Source organism: Dromaius novaehollandiae, chromosome 2 (genome assembly GCF_036370855.1).
Source record: "Dromaius novaehollandiae isolate bDroNov1 chromosome 2, bDroNov1.hap1, whole genome shotgun sequence".
Taxonomy (NCBI): Eukaryota; Metazoa; Chordata; class Aves; order Casuariiformes; family Dromaiidae; genus Dromaius; species Dromaius novaehollandiae.
This window is the reverse complement of record NC_088099.1, coordinates 40,385,660-40,404,035: the sequence shown is the minus strand read 5'-3', so window position 1 is coordinate 40,404,035 and position 18,376 is coordinate 40,385,660. Positions and strand designations below refer to the sequence as shown.

The window sequence follows — 18,376 nt, the reverse complement described above, 5'->3', positions numbered from 1 at the left end:
TGGAAGGAGCTTGTTTTAAAACTGGTATGGTGCTGAAAAAGCATGGTTCATAAAACCGTTTCCCTTTTGTGGGCTAGGTTCCTTTGGCTCTCAACACATTGAGCTTGAAATATATTTGTTCTAGGAATAGCATGGAATATGAACATTGGATGCTGATAAATGCAGGGTTAAATAAAATGGACTAGTAAACTGTTAATGAAATGCTTAAGTGTATCAGTTTGCATGTAAAAGTTGTGTTCTGCCTGTGTAGTTTAAGTTGGGGCCTACAGAAGAAGTAACAAGTTTTTCTGAACTCATTCAATGTTTTGCTTGCGGTTGGAATACACTGGACCTCTCTTAATGGTAGAGGTGGTGTCTTGTTAGTTTCTTGTCATGGGTTCCACCACCTCTCAACTCAAGTTCAAACCACTTTAAAATGGATGGTGGCATGGCCTGAATTATAGGGAAAATCTTGAGTTCATCTGCCAAAATAACATGGAAGAAGAACTTCTGCTAAGTGGAAAAATGTTTGGCCTGACAATACTGGAACTAGAGAGTTTGCAGGCGTGAGAGTCTTTTGCAGGAATATGCTTTGGACTTTAAACCAGTTGTTAATGACAATGAAGTCCAATATCAAGTCTTCTCACTGGGGCACTTTAAAAAAAGCAATGCAACTTACCCTACTTCTGTTTCCCAATCTGCAGTAACATGAGTAACTATGACTTTTTCCCTTTTTCTTCTACCAGCTGCTTCCACTGCACTACAATTAGTTATGCAGTTTGCTAGTACCTCCAGGTCTCCTGCTTCCTTATGTATTTTTCTCACTTGCCTGCATCCACCTTCTGCCTGTCCTCCAGGCTTTCTCTTCCCTTTCTTTGCTTATTGAGTCCTCTTTTGTGAGAATCACCAATTCTGTGACTTACTGTTCAAAGGCTGAAGACATTCAACCAGCATGACTGGAATATCCAAACAGACTTCTTGAGGGGTGTTAAAGATTTTGGTAAAATGGTTTCAAACATGAATAAAATGATAAATAAGAGATGAAATGTGTGTAATTCAGGAATGGAAGATTCAAAGATGTTTCTAACTAAATATTTAGTCTTTGACAGTGTTTGATGCTGACCACAAGCAATGTGTGCAATGCGTGCAAGAATAATCTGCTTTCTCAGATACTGTTCCACCCTTCAGTGATCTGCAGCTCAAGTCTTCATGAGCCAGAAGTGGTCATTTTTATATTTAAAGGATTTTTTTCTTATATGAATTTGTCTTTTTTGAGCCCATGTAAATTTTTGACATTTTCAGCACTTGCTGGCAATAAATTCAGTGCCTTAATTGTTGTATAAGACATATTTTTTATCTGATGTTCTTTTAATTTCTCATAACACAAGAATTAAAGATCTGTTTCATCCTTGTACCACCCATGAACTTCTATAGCTGTATCATATATACTAGATATTGGGGGGGGGGGTATTTAGCTTGAAGTCCTAGACTATTAGACTTGCATCACTGCATGAGAAAAATAGGTTTTCATGTTAGTCTCCTGCTTGCTCATGTTGAGTATGGGTAGACTCAAATCTCAATGGTTTTGTAGCTAAGCAAGCAGGGGAGCCTTTAGGTGGCGATGAGGTGAAAAGGGTTTAAAATAGCTACAGTCTGTACAAACAAATGCGCAAATACAAATGTTAATTGTGAAAGTCGGAGGAGCTAATGGGTGGTTGCATGATGTTTTGAAGAACATCCACTGTTCCCCTGGATGTTCATTGGCAAGCAAACTGTGGCAAATATCTTGAAAGAAATAGAAGCTGCAAGCTATGGAATCTGCAGTAAAGAGATGGTTACAAAGAATGGAATTCTTTTCTAGAAAAACAGGAGAAACAAATGCAGAAGGCTTTCTTTAATTTTTGCATCCTAGTATGTTACTTGGCATTCTAGACAGTGTTCTATTGTGAGTGTTTGAAAAGCAGTTGGGAAGAATATGGAAGTAGCATACTTTTTTCCAAAGTCACGAAAGGTCATTTACAACTGTTCTCAGGTTGCCTTGAGCTGAGGATTGTTGCAGAACCACAATGTTCTAGATATTATAGCACTTGCATTCTTTTCAAATGCCTCAGAATAATTACAGGAGAAGCATTTAATCTTCTAATAACAAGATTGCTTTGGTTGTAGGGTTTTCTTAAACTGAAATTTAGAATAGTGGCAGAAACAGTATATCAACAAACCATGATGATATTTGACTAGGTGATGGTAACTTAAAAATAATTTATCAGTATGCTGTTTCTAACCTGATGCATATGGAAACAACAATCTATTTGTTAAACTAAATTGTCTGTGGAGAATAACATCATGATACACCTCTGTAAAACAAGCCTTTGCTGCCTGACCTGTGAGTAGCAAGACATGACTTCATTACTTCTGGATAAAGTGGGGAGGGGAAGTATTTTAAGTAGTACCTTTGCTCATAATTACAGTGAAACAGGCTTCTAAAGAACAGTTCCTCTGCTAGTAACGTCAAGAAATAGGTGCAAGTTCTTAAGGTCGTCAAAGAAAAGCATTAGTAAAACTATTTCACAATTAGAGTATGTGGTCTTGTTTTAAAAAAAATAAAATTAAAAATGTCAACAGTACAGGTGCTTACTCTGAGAATATTAATTTCTGCCCTTCCTTTCAATCTTTATCCTCAGAAATAGGAGCATACAGAATGGAAAATGAATTGACTAAATTTTCTTGTTCAGAAAATGTGTCAAGGAAGAAAATGCTTATTTGAATGATACTGCACATCTTCATCAGCCTGTTACTACTACTACTTTTTTTGGACATGAGGTTCTAAGGGGAACACTAATTTCAAGTATAAGCAGTATTATTATGGCTGAAAAACAACTAAACTTTCCAGTGATCAGTGATTTTAAATATATTTAGTTAATAAAAGTTGTCTTATTCATATGCTGTATCACACACAGCTCTTGGAAATAGTCAAGACCGCATAGGAACTGTATTTTTCTAAAGAATATTTTGCTCTAGCCATACGAAACTTTCACCAGAACCATAGTTCTGGACATCCTCAGTCTCTTGGGAAATTTAGCATCTCCATGCATGCTTACATTAGTTTGGAGTATAGTTAAATGGATTTCTGTACATGATATTTCTTAAGAATAGTGTTTGGAGTGATCCTTAATACTTACTGACACTGGTGAACAGTCATACACCTCAATAAGCTGGTCATCGATAACCATGTTATCCCAGTATGTATAGTTAGTCTTAATAGACTTGCAAACCAGTATCATATTGTTGTAAACATCAGTTAATATCTTTATGCCAAAATACTTGGAATACATGATAGGTACTTATACAACACTTGAAGTACAAATCTGCCTTTCCTTAGATATAGGATGCTTTCAAGTAATGACGTGATCACTTTTCCCTTGAGCAAAATACTGAAGTCTAAGCAGTATGGGTCTTGCTTGTCTTGTTTCTTTGGTCATCAGGAAGTAGCTTTGAGTAAATATCAGGCTTTTTAGGTTATGTTCTGTATGAGAAAGGAAGAGCAGGTAAGATCAAGCATGTCATTTTAAGGGGTAGTGGTGTTACAGAAAGTTGGCACAACTTCTAAGGGTTTGGGTCTTAGATGCTTACATGGCCCTTCTTCTGTCATTCTGTAATATGTAGCTTGGTTGGTGCTTGTCTGATAAAGGCTGCAACAAGGCATAACAGTTGTTACAGCTTTAATAAATTAGTTGTTGATATTGGTTAGCCTGTCTACCCATAGGCTGTGATAAATCCAAGACTATCTCATATTTAGTCTTACTGTAAAATATCTTTAAAACTGTTTTATGAATCTTGTCTTTCCTGAGAACAATTTGAATCACCCTCTTGCTAGAAGCTTTTAGATTCTGAACAAATTTATCAAATACTATACAACTTAACCTAGTTTTAAGGTTCTCTCTTCCATTCTGTTAAGTGTTTTCTATTCTCCATGTCTACATACCTGTCTATGAATCCCTCTTGTGCATAGAGGCGTATTTATTTTTATCTTGATCGCTATAAAGGTAACATTTCATATAGCTGAAATGTTTACTTAAAGAATATTTATGAGCACTCTAGTCAAGCATAAGCTTGGAAGTATAAAATAGTACATAAAGCAGCTAAACTGTAATAATAATAATAAAAAAAAGAGTACTGAAAACTTAGCATGTATTTCCCGTCAACCGCCTTCTGTCCTTTCAAGATTAGGCTATTACTATTTCCATGGTAATTGACTTATGCAGGCATTGAACTAAAATGCTGAAAAACAGACTACTTAAATCTCTGAAATCAGCCTTTTAGCTTACCTATGGCAGAAGCATTTAAGATGGGTGCATTTTTTGATTGTTACAGGTTGTCAGGTATTGTGCTCCTCCATTTAGGCTGTAGAAACTAGCAGTCAACAAGTTTAGTTCCCTGAAGTAGAGCAGGAATAAAGAACTTGGCCAAGTTCTGTTGTGCCTGTAAGCTATAGAATAAGCTGAGAGTTGGGAGGAAAAGGGCTGTTTTCAGTGAAAACAAACAAAAAACACACTTTCTTTATGTACATTGCATAGAAACTAGTAGTGAATGTGACATTCCACAGCACAGAACTGCACGCTTTTGTCTGCAGAGAAGTTTTCTTGAAGACTTAACCAGAATATTCTTTACTCTTTGACTTCTTCAGCAAAGATAAAAATCACTTTTAAAAGAAGTTCTCTTGCCTTAGCAGTAGTGTAATGAGTTAATTTCTCTGACTCATTGGATCAGTGGACAGTACATTCTTTAGAATACCTAATAAATAGACTATTTTTTTTTCCTCCAATTGAACCCTATTAAAATAGCAGCAAACCACCTGGAGCAACCAGGAGTGTTGTCTGGTTTTGATTGAAACCTCTACTTGATTGTGCAAGACTAAATTTTGTGAAAATGCAGTTCCATAGTTGATTTTGCATTGTTTACTTATAGCATTTCTTATATTGTGTTTGTGTTAGCTCTTTGCTGTGTTTAATAAAGTAACACAGAGAATTGGCTTTCAGTCAAATGAAAAATGCTACAATCTGGAAAAATTACTTTTCTATCTGAAAATACTGAAGTGACTTCATGTTGTCCTAAAGCACCTGGGTAAAGCCTTCCATTTTTGAAAGCTATTAAAATATCTTCATAAAACTTGGGTGTGTTTTATATTTGTCTTGTTGGTAAGAATCTTACACAAAAGGAATAACATTTTTAAAGTTCTTAAACCCTCAAAAACCTTATCGATTACTGCTTTAGACATCCAGCTTTTAAGTGGCATTTTTCACAGAAATTAAGCTTAGTTAATCATGATAATCAGTAATTTTTGAATGCATTGGCCCATTTGACATAGAAAGCAAGCTCCTGGGGAAGAAGATTCAAGTTCCTACAAATTTTGTCAAAACCTGTAATGGTAGGAAAGACAGAGCTGTCTAGCTAATGCTGCAGTTGTTTATATGAGAAACTCTTTTTGCTTACAGTAGCACCAGTACATTATGTGCTGAGACAACCCAAACTTTGTATTGTAGTTGGGCTCATCCAGTTCTTTCTGTACTCCAAACCATTCTCTCCTGAAGAATATGCAGGTCCCTTGAAATGACCACAGAGCAGGTTCTGTTCTGGGGGATTCCTTTTCTGTAACTTATCATTTCTCGGTATTTTTATAAACTGCTACTTCAGGGCAGAAGAGAAGGCAGAATTATCTGCATATCATTTGATGTAATACCAAATTACATTATGGCTTCTGCATAAATTATGCAGCTCACTTTTGTCTTCATATATTTAATTGTAAAATGTGATTTTCATTTTTCTTCATCATGTAATCTTATTTCTAGTAGCTGATGTTGAAAGAAATTATCTCTGACTGTCTGAACTATTACCACAGCCCTTTTCTTTAACTTTGAAATCTTGACTAATCTTAATCAAAATAGACTATTTCTATTTTATTACAGAAAAAGAGTATCTGGAAAGGATGTTTGCAAGCTGAATGCAGTTGGGGTGTGGAGGGTAAAGGAGATTTGAGACTACCTTCTCCCCCTGGCCCCCTGCTTTGCATCAGTAAGTTGTTGAATCTGTGAGTTGTTGCATTAGCTCCAAAGCTTTGGAGCTCTGCAGGCTGTCATAAGCTTTACTTTAGTTGTCCTGCAGTAGTATATACATTGAATTATGGATGTCAGTCATGACCTTCTCTTTCATTTTTGGAATATACAGCTACACAAACACTTTTGTAACATTAACTACCCTAGCTCTAGGTACTTTTTTTCTTTTTTTTAACTGTACGTCAGCTTTCGCAATAAGGCATACAGTAGTGGAATACCTCTCTGTTGATAATGCTGCCATCTTTTTTCTAGATTGCTTATCTACAAAATTTTCTTTGGGAATGAGTGCCAGAAACTAGAACTGCCTTCTTACATTTCTCTTCTTTCCAAGATCCATTTTCTAAAGCTTGAACTCCCGTGAGCCCTCTGAATCTTCAAAGTTATGGTCCTTCCTGCTTTGCTTGATTCAAAGAGCAGTTTTTCATGCTTACTACTTAAGGTCAACCAAGAACAGTGTGATAGGAATGCTTGTCCACTGTGTAGTAAAAGGAAACTTGATTTGGCTTATGGTGGATGGCCACGCCTAATAACCATGGTCTTAAGTTTTCAGTCACTGTATAGGAAGATTCTAATTGGGTAACACACATCAGCTTTTTTAATCATCTTATGTAGTTATGGGAGCTGTTATTTTTCAAATTTGCTTTGAAGCCTAAAATTTGTTTTTATTTTTAAATATCTGGCTCCATAGGAAGTGCTTGAAAAAGCTAATTTTTATTGCATGAATGAGTTACAGATTCTTATATACAGGAATACTAACTGTTAAGATGAAGTTTTGACACAAAATTGGAAAGTGAAGTAAACAGTCCTGAATAGCAAAGGATATACAATCCTGTATCTTGATAAATTGGATTTGTGGTAATGAGTTATGCATTTACTTGACTGTTTCAGTGGGAAAGATTACTGACTAAAATCATGTAGGTCTTCTATTTGAGAAGCTTTAAAAATGTCTTATTTGTAATTATTCAATTGTAAACAGAATAAAAGTCTGTCTTTTTTTTAATATTGCAGATAGTGAAAGTCTTACTGCACTTAAATTAAGTACCATGTCTAGTTGCCTCGTTGTTTTATTTGTCCACAGGAAAACATGCAATAATTACTCCCCCCAAAAAAGGGTGAAGTTTTAGACAGAAGTGAAAATAAAATGGAGTAATTGCCATCAGTGTTATTTTGTGCATTAACCTTTTGTTGTAACTTAAAATTGTAACCTGACAGTATGTGTAATAAACTTCAATTTTTTACAAGTTCAGTGATGATTTTGTTAGGGGGAGAATGTTTCATGATTTCAAGAAACCGCTATTAAAAAGAAATCATGGGAATTTAAGAGAAACTGTCTTCTAAAAGCAGGTGTAAATGTGCAGTGACTACTTTGACAACTCCTGTGTAATAACATAAATGAAATGTGACCTTGACTCTTTCATCCTTCAGGTAGTGATCTGTTTAGACCTATTTCTGAAATTTGCTGTGTTGAAACACGAGAGTTCTTGTTACTGAAAAGCTTGATTATGGATGGTGAAGTATAGTGATATCAAGTCTTGTGGTTTTGAGTTTATCAGGAAGAAGTAATGTTAAGTGATTTCATGCTTGAAGCAGAATTTCAGGAAGGCTTTAAATGGTATTTTTATGACCTTAGCAACAACTCATACGGTGTATTTTTTAAAAGGTCTTTTTTCCCCTCTGTCTGTAAACTGATAGTAGATTATTCTGCTGCTTTATGAATAGCATTATCTCAACTACCTGTTTTAAGACTTAGCAGGGTTTGTTTTGCTTGCTTTTTAAAGGAAGAGCTAATTTGCATGTACATCATCTCTATGGAAAAATCCCCCTTTATATAAATTTTTAGAAATTACCTGAAATACTGTAAACTGCCTAAAAACTCATGTCAACAGTTAAGTAACACCTCAGTATCTTTTCTTTATTAAACTTGATTTAAGAAATAACAAAGTGCCTCATCTACATCCACCATTAGTTGCCAATTTGTGAAGAATATTTTTTTCATTAGGATAATAGGAAAAACAGCAGCAGCATATTCAGCAAGCTTTAGCCCATCTGATCTGGCCACCAAGGCTGATAAGCTCTGGCACTGTTCTGTAGTTTGTACTGTACTGTAATAGTTTTGGTCTAGCTTGAGGGAAAGCGGAGTCTCAACTTATCAAATAGAAGTAGTGTTGAGTCATCATATGCAAAATAAAACTCCGTGTCTTTGGACGGCTGCTGCCTTTGGTGCAGCTCTTACTACAAAAGTTTTAATTCAGTACTCCTCTCTTTAGCTAAACAGTGCTAGTACTTGCCCTCTTTCCTTTTTTTCTGATTAAGGCACTTGAAACTCAGTTTATCCTGTTAGCAAGATGAAGATTCATTCCTGTGCTTTGCTTAATCTTACAGTCTAAGTGGCCTTAATTTTCAGTAATTTTTTTAAATGCTGTGTATCCTTTCATCTTTCCTTAATATATTTAAATGGTATAAAGGCAAAAGCCTTTACTGGTCCTTAGTAAATCCTAGTATACTATTTAAAAAAAAAATCCCCCCAAAGTGATGCAAATCAAGAATATAGTGGGCTCACTATAAGATTTAGATCAGGGCCTGTTCTGTTGGTTGTTTCATGAAAACTCACTGATCTTTCTTCCTTTAAACAAGCCTCAAATATACTCATTTTACTCTCAAACAACAAGGATAAAAAATTTCATATTTAACAACTTTGAAGGAAGATAGGTACGTTTCTTTTTATCCTGTGTGCTCTTAGCGTGCCAGCTTGTTAGGATGCTGTTTCAGGCATCCATAACAAAAATTAAGTCCAGAAATTTTAATATAGAACATTTGAGTGTTTTCTAATAAATATTCTTTCCCAAAGGCTTACATAGCTATCATATCTGCTTCCTACAGTTATTCCTTTACCTCAAAAAGTACAGGTTTGTTTAGTGAATATTGTTACCTGGATCTTTGAATAATGCTATTTGCGTGATATTTTGAGAGTTTGAGTTTTCTGCCCCAATTTTAGTAACTGGAATTGAAGGGAAGGGGAGTTTAAAATAATCAACAGCTCTGCAAACTTAATTTAAAGAAGAAAGGCAACATTCACATTAGAAAGTGTAATAACTTTGTTAATGCCATCCAAAGAGCATGCATTTAATTACTGTTTAACTGAAACCATATGGAGACTATAATTGCCTGAGCAACCTTACTCTTGGCATTTTCTGTCTTTTGTATTTTACTGTCACCTTTACATTTACTGTGAAGTGTTCCTACTCAAATATATCACTATATCACATTTAATAAATAGATTAAAGTTGTAGCTCAATAGTATGTATGTTACACTCCACAGTGGTCCTCATGTGGACCATACAAGTATTCATTAGAGAACAAATGACAAAGATTGAGGAAACCACAGGCTGGATATAAAGTATGTGTCAGCAGTGGTACTGGATATTCGGAAGAAGTATCAGAAGAGTCTTGTGGTTGGTTATCTCATGAATCAAGTTTTGGTCTCTAAGCCCTATCTAATCAGCACAATGTGTGCAACTCTCAGAAATACTGAACAGGCCTCTCTATAAATGAGAGCTGGCTAGATCCAGCTAGAGTTACGTGACAGATGTTTGCCACTGTAACATTAGCAGTAGAGTATGAAAAGGGTTGTAAGTGCATCAATTCATATCTTGCTTGAAAAATCTCAGTCTGGAAAAAGTTACATTGAAATTTTAATTAAAGAAAATTCAGGGAAAATAAATTTGAGAGAGAGTGATGCTACTCAGCTGTGTTCTGACTGTAGAATGATTAGGTGCCAGGACTTTTTTGGCCAGACAAGACTCTCTGACATGGATAGAGTCATCTGTCTAACATCCTTTTTGATGACAAAGGATAACTCTTAATGTACCTGAAAACCTGACTATTGGTGAAATAGTGTCAGAGACTGCAGTAGGTGTGGCCATAATAGCTGATATACCTTTAGCTTTTGTAGTGATAATGACCGTTCATGGACTGTCTTCATTTATAGTGCTGGCCCTGTGATTTAAAGCAGTTTGCATTCTGAGTCTGCTTAATAAGAGGGCTGATAGCACTTTATACTCCGTGAAGTACTCCAAGCTGAGCAAGTTCTTCTTCTGAATTTATTTACCTTTGGCTAAGCAAAAACTAAGCTGGTTTCAGCATAAGTAAAAACAATATCATGTTAAGATGAGTTTAAGATAGCAAAAAAAAAAAACAAAAAAAAAACAAAAAAAACCCAGAAAACAGCCACCTTTGACTCTGGCTATTCATTATACTTGGTCACTAATTCAGCAGCTTTAACAGCCTGACAGGAAATTGCCCTGGACTAACATTTTCTTTGGAAGCTTGTGTCCTGTTCTGCTGCTACTGGACTCAAGTGCTAGATGTTACTGTCTGTATATATGCCCCAATGTTGTCCATACTCTATCATCATTTCCCTCAAGGATTATTTGCATGAGTGTCTTTTGCTTTGGAGAGGTCTCTTGAAAACATGGGAAAGAAGTTTATTTCCAGTATTCTTTCTTTCTGAAAAAGAAAGATTTTGCTCTACACTCAAGATTAAGTTTGTAATTCTTCTGTTGTTCCTCTGCTGCAAATTCTAGGCTTCTTTTAGATTTTTTTTTTAATCTCTGGTATTACTATCTAGCTGTCCAATAGCAAGTGGGATTCAATCATTATCACTTCTGGGTTTGCCCTTGTTGTTTTCAGAGCATCAAAAGGACTCAGTATCTGTCGATAGTTGTGCTCTTAAGAAAACAAGGAATGCGTGTTTATTCATATCTAGGAAGATCAGGTGCAAGTTCCAGGCTGAAGCAAAGAGAAAGAATTGGGAAAATTCAGTCAGTTTTTTTGTCGAAGATAACCTGGTACTGACCTAGGTACAACATAGATTAATTATTTCTTATCTCATAGCCAATGCTGGCCTGTCGGGAGACAGCCTAGTCCCTTTGGGAGGTTCTCTATATGTCATGCTTTTTTAGTCTTAACCTATTTGCTTGTTTGTGCAGATGTTTGTTAGGTTAATCTATAGTCATTGTCATGGCACTATATCCAAGTTAGTCTGTCCAAGCACCTGTAGTTCCTCAGCAATTGTGTGAATAAAGTAATCATTATTCTGCACTGTGTCATATATAAACTTACTTGGTAGCTAGGCAAATTAGACTTCAGAAGGGGTGTTCTCATTCTTATCCCCACTGATGACTTCTTTTACAGATGCCTGAGAAGTAAGTTGGAGTACCCATTTGAATCGCTCTGAATCATGTTACCTCCAAGTAATTTCTTGCTTTTAAATTAATGCTTCAATACTGAGGACTGTCAGACGGGGCATATAGAATATTTTGGTCTATTCTGAGGCACTCCGTGTTGGTAAATGCACTCTATCAATAAATAGAATAGTATTTCCCCTTCTTTCCCATTTGTGTGTAACCACTGAATTTTTGAAAATGGCAGCTTCTTAATTTATTGTGCCTGTTGCTGACAGGACTAGCATTCAGTGTTACAGATTCCAAGTGCCAGTCATGTCTCTGTGTCAGATTGTTTTCTCAAAACCTATAGTACTAACTTATTTAGGAAAGCAAACGTACTATTACCCTGCTGCTCAAGAAACTGTACTTACCTGTATTGGAATACTCTATTTCATTTTAATATCAAGACAGTCTTTCTAATTTGTTTTGATCAAAAAAGCCAATGAGATCATGAAATTACACAATGAAATTGAATCCTTAATGCATCAAGTCAATTTGATTCAGTAAAACCATACTCCTTTCTGCAAAAATAAACAGAAAAGCTATTCTCACTCTTCAAAGCTCTGGTATGCTAGCTTGTTCAAATTTAGTCCTTTTCTTTGTGGATGTTACAGGAATGTTAGCAACCTGAAGAATTTCATCCTAGAAGCTCTGTTTTTTCATTGTGTTTACATTTATTGTCAGCTGATTAGTTGAGGTGTTCCTTTCAGACGTTAAAGCATTTTACCAGAACACCCGTGACCTGTCCTCCTGTTTCAAAAACATACTGATTTTTGCCCTTTGCTAGATGCTAAGACTGTAACAAGGCAAGAAGGACTGGGTTCAAAAAACCCAGAAATTCTGGGTTCAAAAAGTCAGTAGTACTATCTGTTTGAATCCCCATTCTCACTCTCTAGAGTGAGATCTCTCTAGAGATTTTTTATCAAGTCACTTACTGAGAGATCTGTACTGACATTTAGTTAAAGAAAAAGAATTATTTGCCTTATGACAAACGTAGTCCTTTTTGGAGGTTGTTAGAGTGAATTGTGTAGCCCCTCTGTTCCAACTTTTCAGGGTCCCAGGCTATAAGTACTGATAGATTAACGGGTAGTTTGTTGCTTTGCCCCTTTCCTATTTTTATGACGTCACACTGGAACACCAGCCACGCAGTCCGGAAAGACCTCATTAACAGAGAATCTTGTCTAATGTAAATAAAGTGTATCCATGTTAGGCTCTGTGTTGATTCAGTACTTACAGGTATCACAGATATTGTAGAAGTGACAGTTCTGTATGCACCATATAACAACTTTTAAAATGAACTAATGCTAGTTTTCTGAATGTACCTATGTTTTCCAAGGTTATTATAGAGATATTAACTGGAAATAGATTTAATAATATTTCTATGTAGTATTTTAATGTTTTCTAATTTATCTCAGCTTTTGAGAAAAAGAAAGTGCCTGTTAAATTAGTTCACATTTTCTAATATCACTCACTATTTTGCTGTCTTGTACTGTTTTAATAACACATGACATTAAACAGGACTACCTAAGCTAGCAGGTAAGTCTTCTGGCAGTGCTTCAGGAAAAACGGTGAAATGGCTGGCTGGATGCAATATTTGTTTTATAGTTTACCTTAATTTCAGTGGATTTTTGTTCCATAAAATACATAGAGTTTATTTGTGCAATGTACTTATTAAATGACCAATAAAACGTACAAAGATATTCTTATTTTACAGGTCAACAGCAAGGACAAGATGGAGGAGTAAAAGTACAGCAAGCCACAATAGCCCCTGTAACTGTAGCAGTAGGTGGCATTGCTAATGCAGCAATTGGTGCTGTTAGTCCTGATCAGATAACACAAGTGCAGCTGCAACAAGCTCAACAAGCTTCTGACCAGGAAGTGCAACCTGGCAAGAGACTGAGAAGAGTTGCCTGCTCATGTCCTAACTGTAGAGAGGGAGAAGGAAGGTAAATCAATAAATATTTAGGCAATTTATTACCGCTTGCCTAATTTGAGCATGAAATTTTTTTGTACTGCCTACATCTTTTTAATCTTGCCTCTTAGCAAATATGCTTGTATGTTTCTTTTTCAACAGGAGATTATAATTTTCTCAATTAATAGAAATATTTTTCCTAAGTTGGTTAATAATATTTTATAATATTATTACTTATCTATTTAAATTTGATCTTTTCAGAGGCAGCAATGAGCCAGGAAAAAAGAAGCAACATATCTGTCATATTGAAGGATGTGGAAAAGTTTATGGCAAGACATCTCATCTTCGGGCACATCTGCGTTGGCATACTGGTGAAAGGCCATTTGTATGCAACTGGATTTTTTGTGGCAAGCGGTTTACAAGGAGTGATGAGTTGCAAAGACATAGAAGAACCCACACAGGTTGGTCAGCCCTCTTTGTATACATAATACAGCAGGTTTGAATCATAGTGGCCATGGTTTAACAGTTGTATAAAAGAAAAGATCCCATTAGGATCTCTGAAAACTATATATGTTAATAAAGTAACTTAAAAAGAGTAAGCAGTAAATCTAAACTTTTTTATCAGTGCGAGGTGAGTGTGAAATAAAATAATTAAAATGACCTGTTCAAACAGTTCTTTTGAATCTGTGCTAGAAGGAGATGATCTTCTCATCACAGATAGCTGATGTACTGTAGTGTCCTGTGGTGTCCAATCTTAATTCGACATATTTTCTTGAGCATATAGGTTGGCTGTGAGCCAGGCAGCTGATTCCTCACTTGGACAAGTTCAATCCTCAAGAAATTTAACCTAGTCTATACATCCAGTTTGGTCTACTTAGGAAGTTTCATGAAGTTTCAAGAGACAGTTAATAAAGCAAGTTCTCATAATAGTTCAGATTAGAAAGGTGGACCTTCCAGAAACTGAAAATTGTTTCATCTTTCATACTTCTAGCCGCAAGAAGGCTTCCCTCCTCCTCCCCCCCAGCTCACAGCCTCAGAGGATAGCACTCGAAGGAAACCTACACACCAATGACATTTGAACACTGACAGTGTTTTTTTAGTATGGTAAATCTCCTCCTCTGTCCCATACATCCTCATGAGACAGATTCATGGAGCTTTGAGATTCATGTTTCTAAATTGCCTTCTCATCATTGTGATCTAAATAAAGTTTGTTTGTTTGTTTTTTTTAATGCTATCAAATAATTCTTTTAGGCTCTTTATGTCTCCTATACTGTCAGGTATGACGTTTATGAAAATGATGATCTAAAATTAGTCACTTAAAGTGACCTAATGACCTAAAATTCAAACTACCCACCAGATAATCATATAGCAAATATTTGTTGAAAGCAATTTAAGAATGAAGAGTGTTGACAAGAGCCAAAAGCCTGTGACTGAACAGAACAGAACTGGAAATCAAATGGATAGAGAAAACATTGTCTTCAAAAGGACACTTCAAACATTGAATAGAGAAGTGTCAGATTCAAATGATCAAACAAAAATAGTATTTAATGCTCTCTTTCAGTAACATTTTGGTTTTGTTCTTCTTTTAAAAAAGGTGAAAAGAGATTTGAGTGCCCAGAATGTTCTAAGAGGTTTATGAGAAGTGACCATCTCTCAAAACATGTCAAAACTCACCAGAACAAGAAGGGTGGTGGAACAGCTCTTGCTATTGTTACCTCAGGAGAACTGGACTCTTCGGTTACTGAGGTTCTTGGTTCTCCAAGAATTGTCACTGTTGCTGCCATTTCTCAAGATTCAAACCCAGCAACCCCTAATGTTTCAACAAACATGGAGGAATTCTGAAAGGAACGTTTATACAGACGCCTAGTGCTGCACTTAAGTTTACATGCCTTTCAGGATATGGAAGTGGGCTGGTAAAGTGGATGACAGAGCAGGAAATCATGTTTTCAGTCTTGACTTCTATAAGTGTTCCAGGTTGGAGGGTCAGCATGGGAAGTGTACACTGGTGCAACAAGAAAAAAATTTCAAAAATACAAACAGCGCAAATTGATGAACTGGATAAACAGATGGGGGATTATTATTTCCATACTGTACTTTTTTAGTTATATATCTGTATATCATGTAATGATTTTAAATGAACTCTTCCTTCTATTTTAGCGTTGTATGTTAATATGTTTGTAAAAATCAGATAATGTCAATGTAAAACAGGGTGAACCTTGATGAGGATGATATCATTTCATGAAGGTACTTTGTTTTTAATACAGATTTGTAATATTTTCATGGGAACATCCTTTTACCTTAAGGCACAACAAAACTGAATACAGATTGAGTGATAATGGAAGGATTTTAGTTTTTTGCTCAGTCCACAGAACATGTCAATCGATTTTGGCCGTCTTTTCTCAAGATTTGGAATTATTCAAATAGCAGCTGGACTACACGTGCTGCAAAATGGATCTGAGGTGGACCTCAGATAATTTTGACCACTACATTATAGTAGTGTGTATAAATGACAATCAGTGAGTTCTAATCCCTCTCTTTCTTTGGAGAGTTAAGGTTATGTAGAAATAGTGTATACACTAGGAAAGATTAAACCGTTGAAAGATATTAACATAAGATTTTACAAAAATAATGGTATCTTTATGTAGGATGAAAATGAATATGACAACTTGTATGTCAATTTTTGGTATTTCATTTCATTATATTTTAAAACACCAGTGGTCCATTTCTAACTTGTAGGTAACATGAATCATAAAAACTCAATCTTAAAGAGTTATTTGTTTTAATTTTGTTAGAATTCATGGACATTAATCAGAGAATTGTCTCCATGAGTGTTGTAGCTCATTCTCCAGTTTCTTCTTCCTGTAAATACTAGTTATTATTTTGTGGTTAATGTGCTGAGTTCTTTATGCTTTGACTTAATAGCCAAAGAAAAGAATTAATTATCACATTTTAACCAAAAAAGGCATTGTAAGTAAAATGTTTTCTCTCCTTTCCCCTAAATATTACTGTCTTTATTCTCTCTCCAAGGATAATATGTGGGCTGGTAATAAATATGTGTCACCTATAAAATCTTACACTGAGCCTCCAACCACAAAACAAACTGGGGAAAGAGAAATATAGCTATCTCTGTTACACAGCTTTTGATTTGAAAGGTTTGGTTACATTTTCAGATGTGTCAGTTTGCTAGGAATATAGAGGAAATGAAAAAACAAAACAACAAAACCCTGTGCATTTGTATGTAAAAAATTTTGTGCATACAAGGAGGAAAGATGGCCAAATATTTCATAGTCAGGATTTTGAATTATTCCCATAGGCATAAACGTAATCTTACAAATGTAGTTATTTGGTAATAACTCTCATGACCATTTTTTTTAATTATACACCAAAACATTCTTGATGTAACTAAAGGAAGTACAGTGCAAGAAGGATAAGGTTTTTTTCCTGCAAATTACAAAAGGAAGAATGTTTTTGGTAGCTGTTGGTTTGAGACACATAACAGATACCTTGTGCATTCCCTCACAAAACATATACTTCTCATCTGAATACTTTATCAATCTTGTGGTGTTTTGTGTATTTTTGAAGCAAGAGAAATACCAATCATTGTTTACACTGTGTACACTTTAGGCCAGCCCTTTGTAGCAAAATACTAAGCTGAAGGTATTTTATACTTTCAGTTTACATAAAAAGCTTTGAGATTAAAGAAAAACAATTTTACACTGTGGTTATAAATTTCAAGTTTCTTAAAGCTTTTGTAGACTTGTAACAGAGTCTTTAAATTTTAGTTGGGTTTTGTACATTATTTTGTATATTTTATTTAAAGTACTCTTAACTGATGTATCTGGATTTAAAACATCAGAATCAATTAGATGTTACATTTAATACAGATGAACATTAGGTAGTATTAACTGTTAATTTTATTATATAGGAAATGAAACATCAAATATATATTTTATCATTATGCTTCACAATCAGTGCTATAAATTTCTTTATGCAAAGAAAAGCTTTCCTAATATTATTACCATGTTTCCTAGAAGTTAACAATTTTTGTAAACCGAAGTTATGAGCATTCTGCACAACCATTTCATATATAATTTTTTCATGCATACTTATGTATGCAGATGGGAAACTGAAGTCATTTTTAATCTGCAAAGAATCCCTATTATAGATGTATCAGAATCTAAATCTGGTTGGCTTCGTAGCATCTAAACTACATTAACTTGTGTTAGCAGGTGCACATTTTACCACTGGAATTAGAAACATTTTGACAGTCTGTTCTGCATACCATTCTGAATCCACTTTTCTGTCTTAAAAGGATCGTAAATTTCAATGTCCTTTATTTGACTCAGTGGGATATAGCTGTTGTAAGTAATAGGGCACAGATGTGCAGTAGTATCTTGTTTAATGGCATTTCACTGTTCATTCCCTTTGCCACCATTAAAAATTTTGCTTTATTGTAATTATCAGTGCAAAGTGTATTTACCATGGTAGAACTCCAGTGTTAGAATAGTTTTTTTCTTAAAATATGCTTTCTTTCGTTAGGTTTGTGTATGTGTTGCCGATTACATTAGAGATTGGTGTTAAGTCATTATTTATCACATTCTTTCATGAGAGCAGTAATAAAAGTGTGTAATCTAGGAGAAAAAGTTAATTTGTCAAAGTTAGGTAAGCATGATGTTTAGGTCCTATTTTTCAATTTTATAACTGTTTTATTGCAACAATATTTGTATTTAAGTCTTCATTTTAATGCCTTGTGGTGTTTTTTTTATGCATGTCACTGAATTGTCATCCCGCAAGAATTGATGTGCAGCATAGGGTATTAAATCTACGTAATGATTTTGAAACAGAAAAATAGTTGATGGTAAAAATGTAAATGTTTTGCAAAAATTCCTTATAAAAAAAAGTTTTGTAGTAATATTTCACTTGTAAATTTTTCTAAAAAAATGGAAAAGAAAAAAATGAACAAGTAACATTTCCCCACATGTAGAATTTAGAAATTAACTCTGCCAGCAAAGCCTGTGAGGCATTAATTTGACACTTTTACAATGCTGATTTGTATAATTTTTGGTGGGTTTGGAACTAAAATCATGTACAAGTTGTTGCCTGCAATAACATTTTGCAAGTAACTTATTAAAATTCCCTTGAGTTTAAAA

At 34.9% G+C, this 18,376-nt stretch overlaps 1 protein-coding gene across 2 annotated transcripts in view; it reads left to right on the top strand.

Annotated features, from left to right (window-relative positions):
• Window positions 1-18,376, top strand: part of SP4 (Sp4 transcription factor) — a 25,367-nt gene extending 6,991 nt beyond the window's left edge. For both annotated transcript variants that reach the window (XM_026105092.2, XM_026105094.2), the window contains exons 4-6: window positions 13,029-13,260; window positions 13,488-13,687; window positions 14,821-18,376. In XM_026105092.2, coding sequence (XP_025960877.1) covers window positions 13,029-13,260; window positions 13,488-13,687; window positions 14,821-15,068 — 680 coding nt within the window. In that variant the 3' untranslated portion in view covers window positions 15,069-18,376. The remainder of the gene's footprint in view (window positions 1-13,028; window positions 13,261-13,487; window positions 13,688-14,820) is intronic.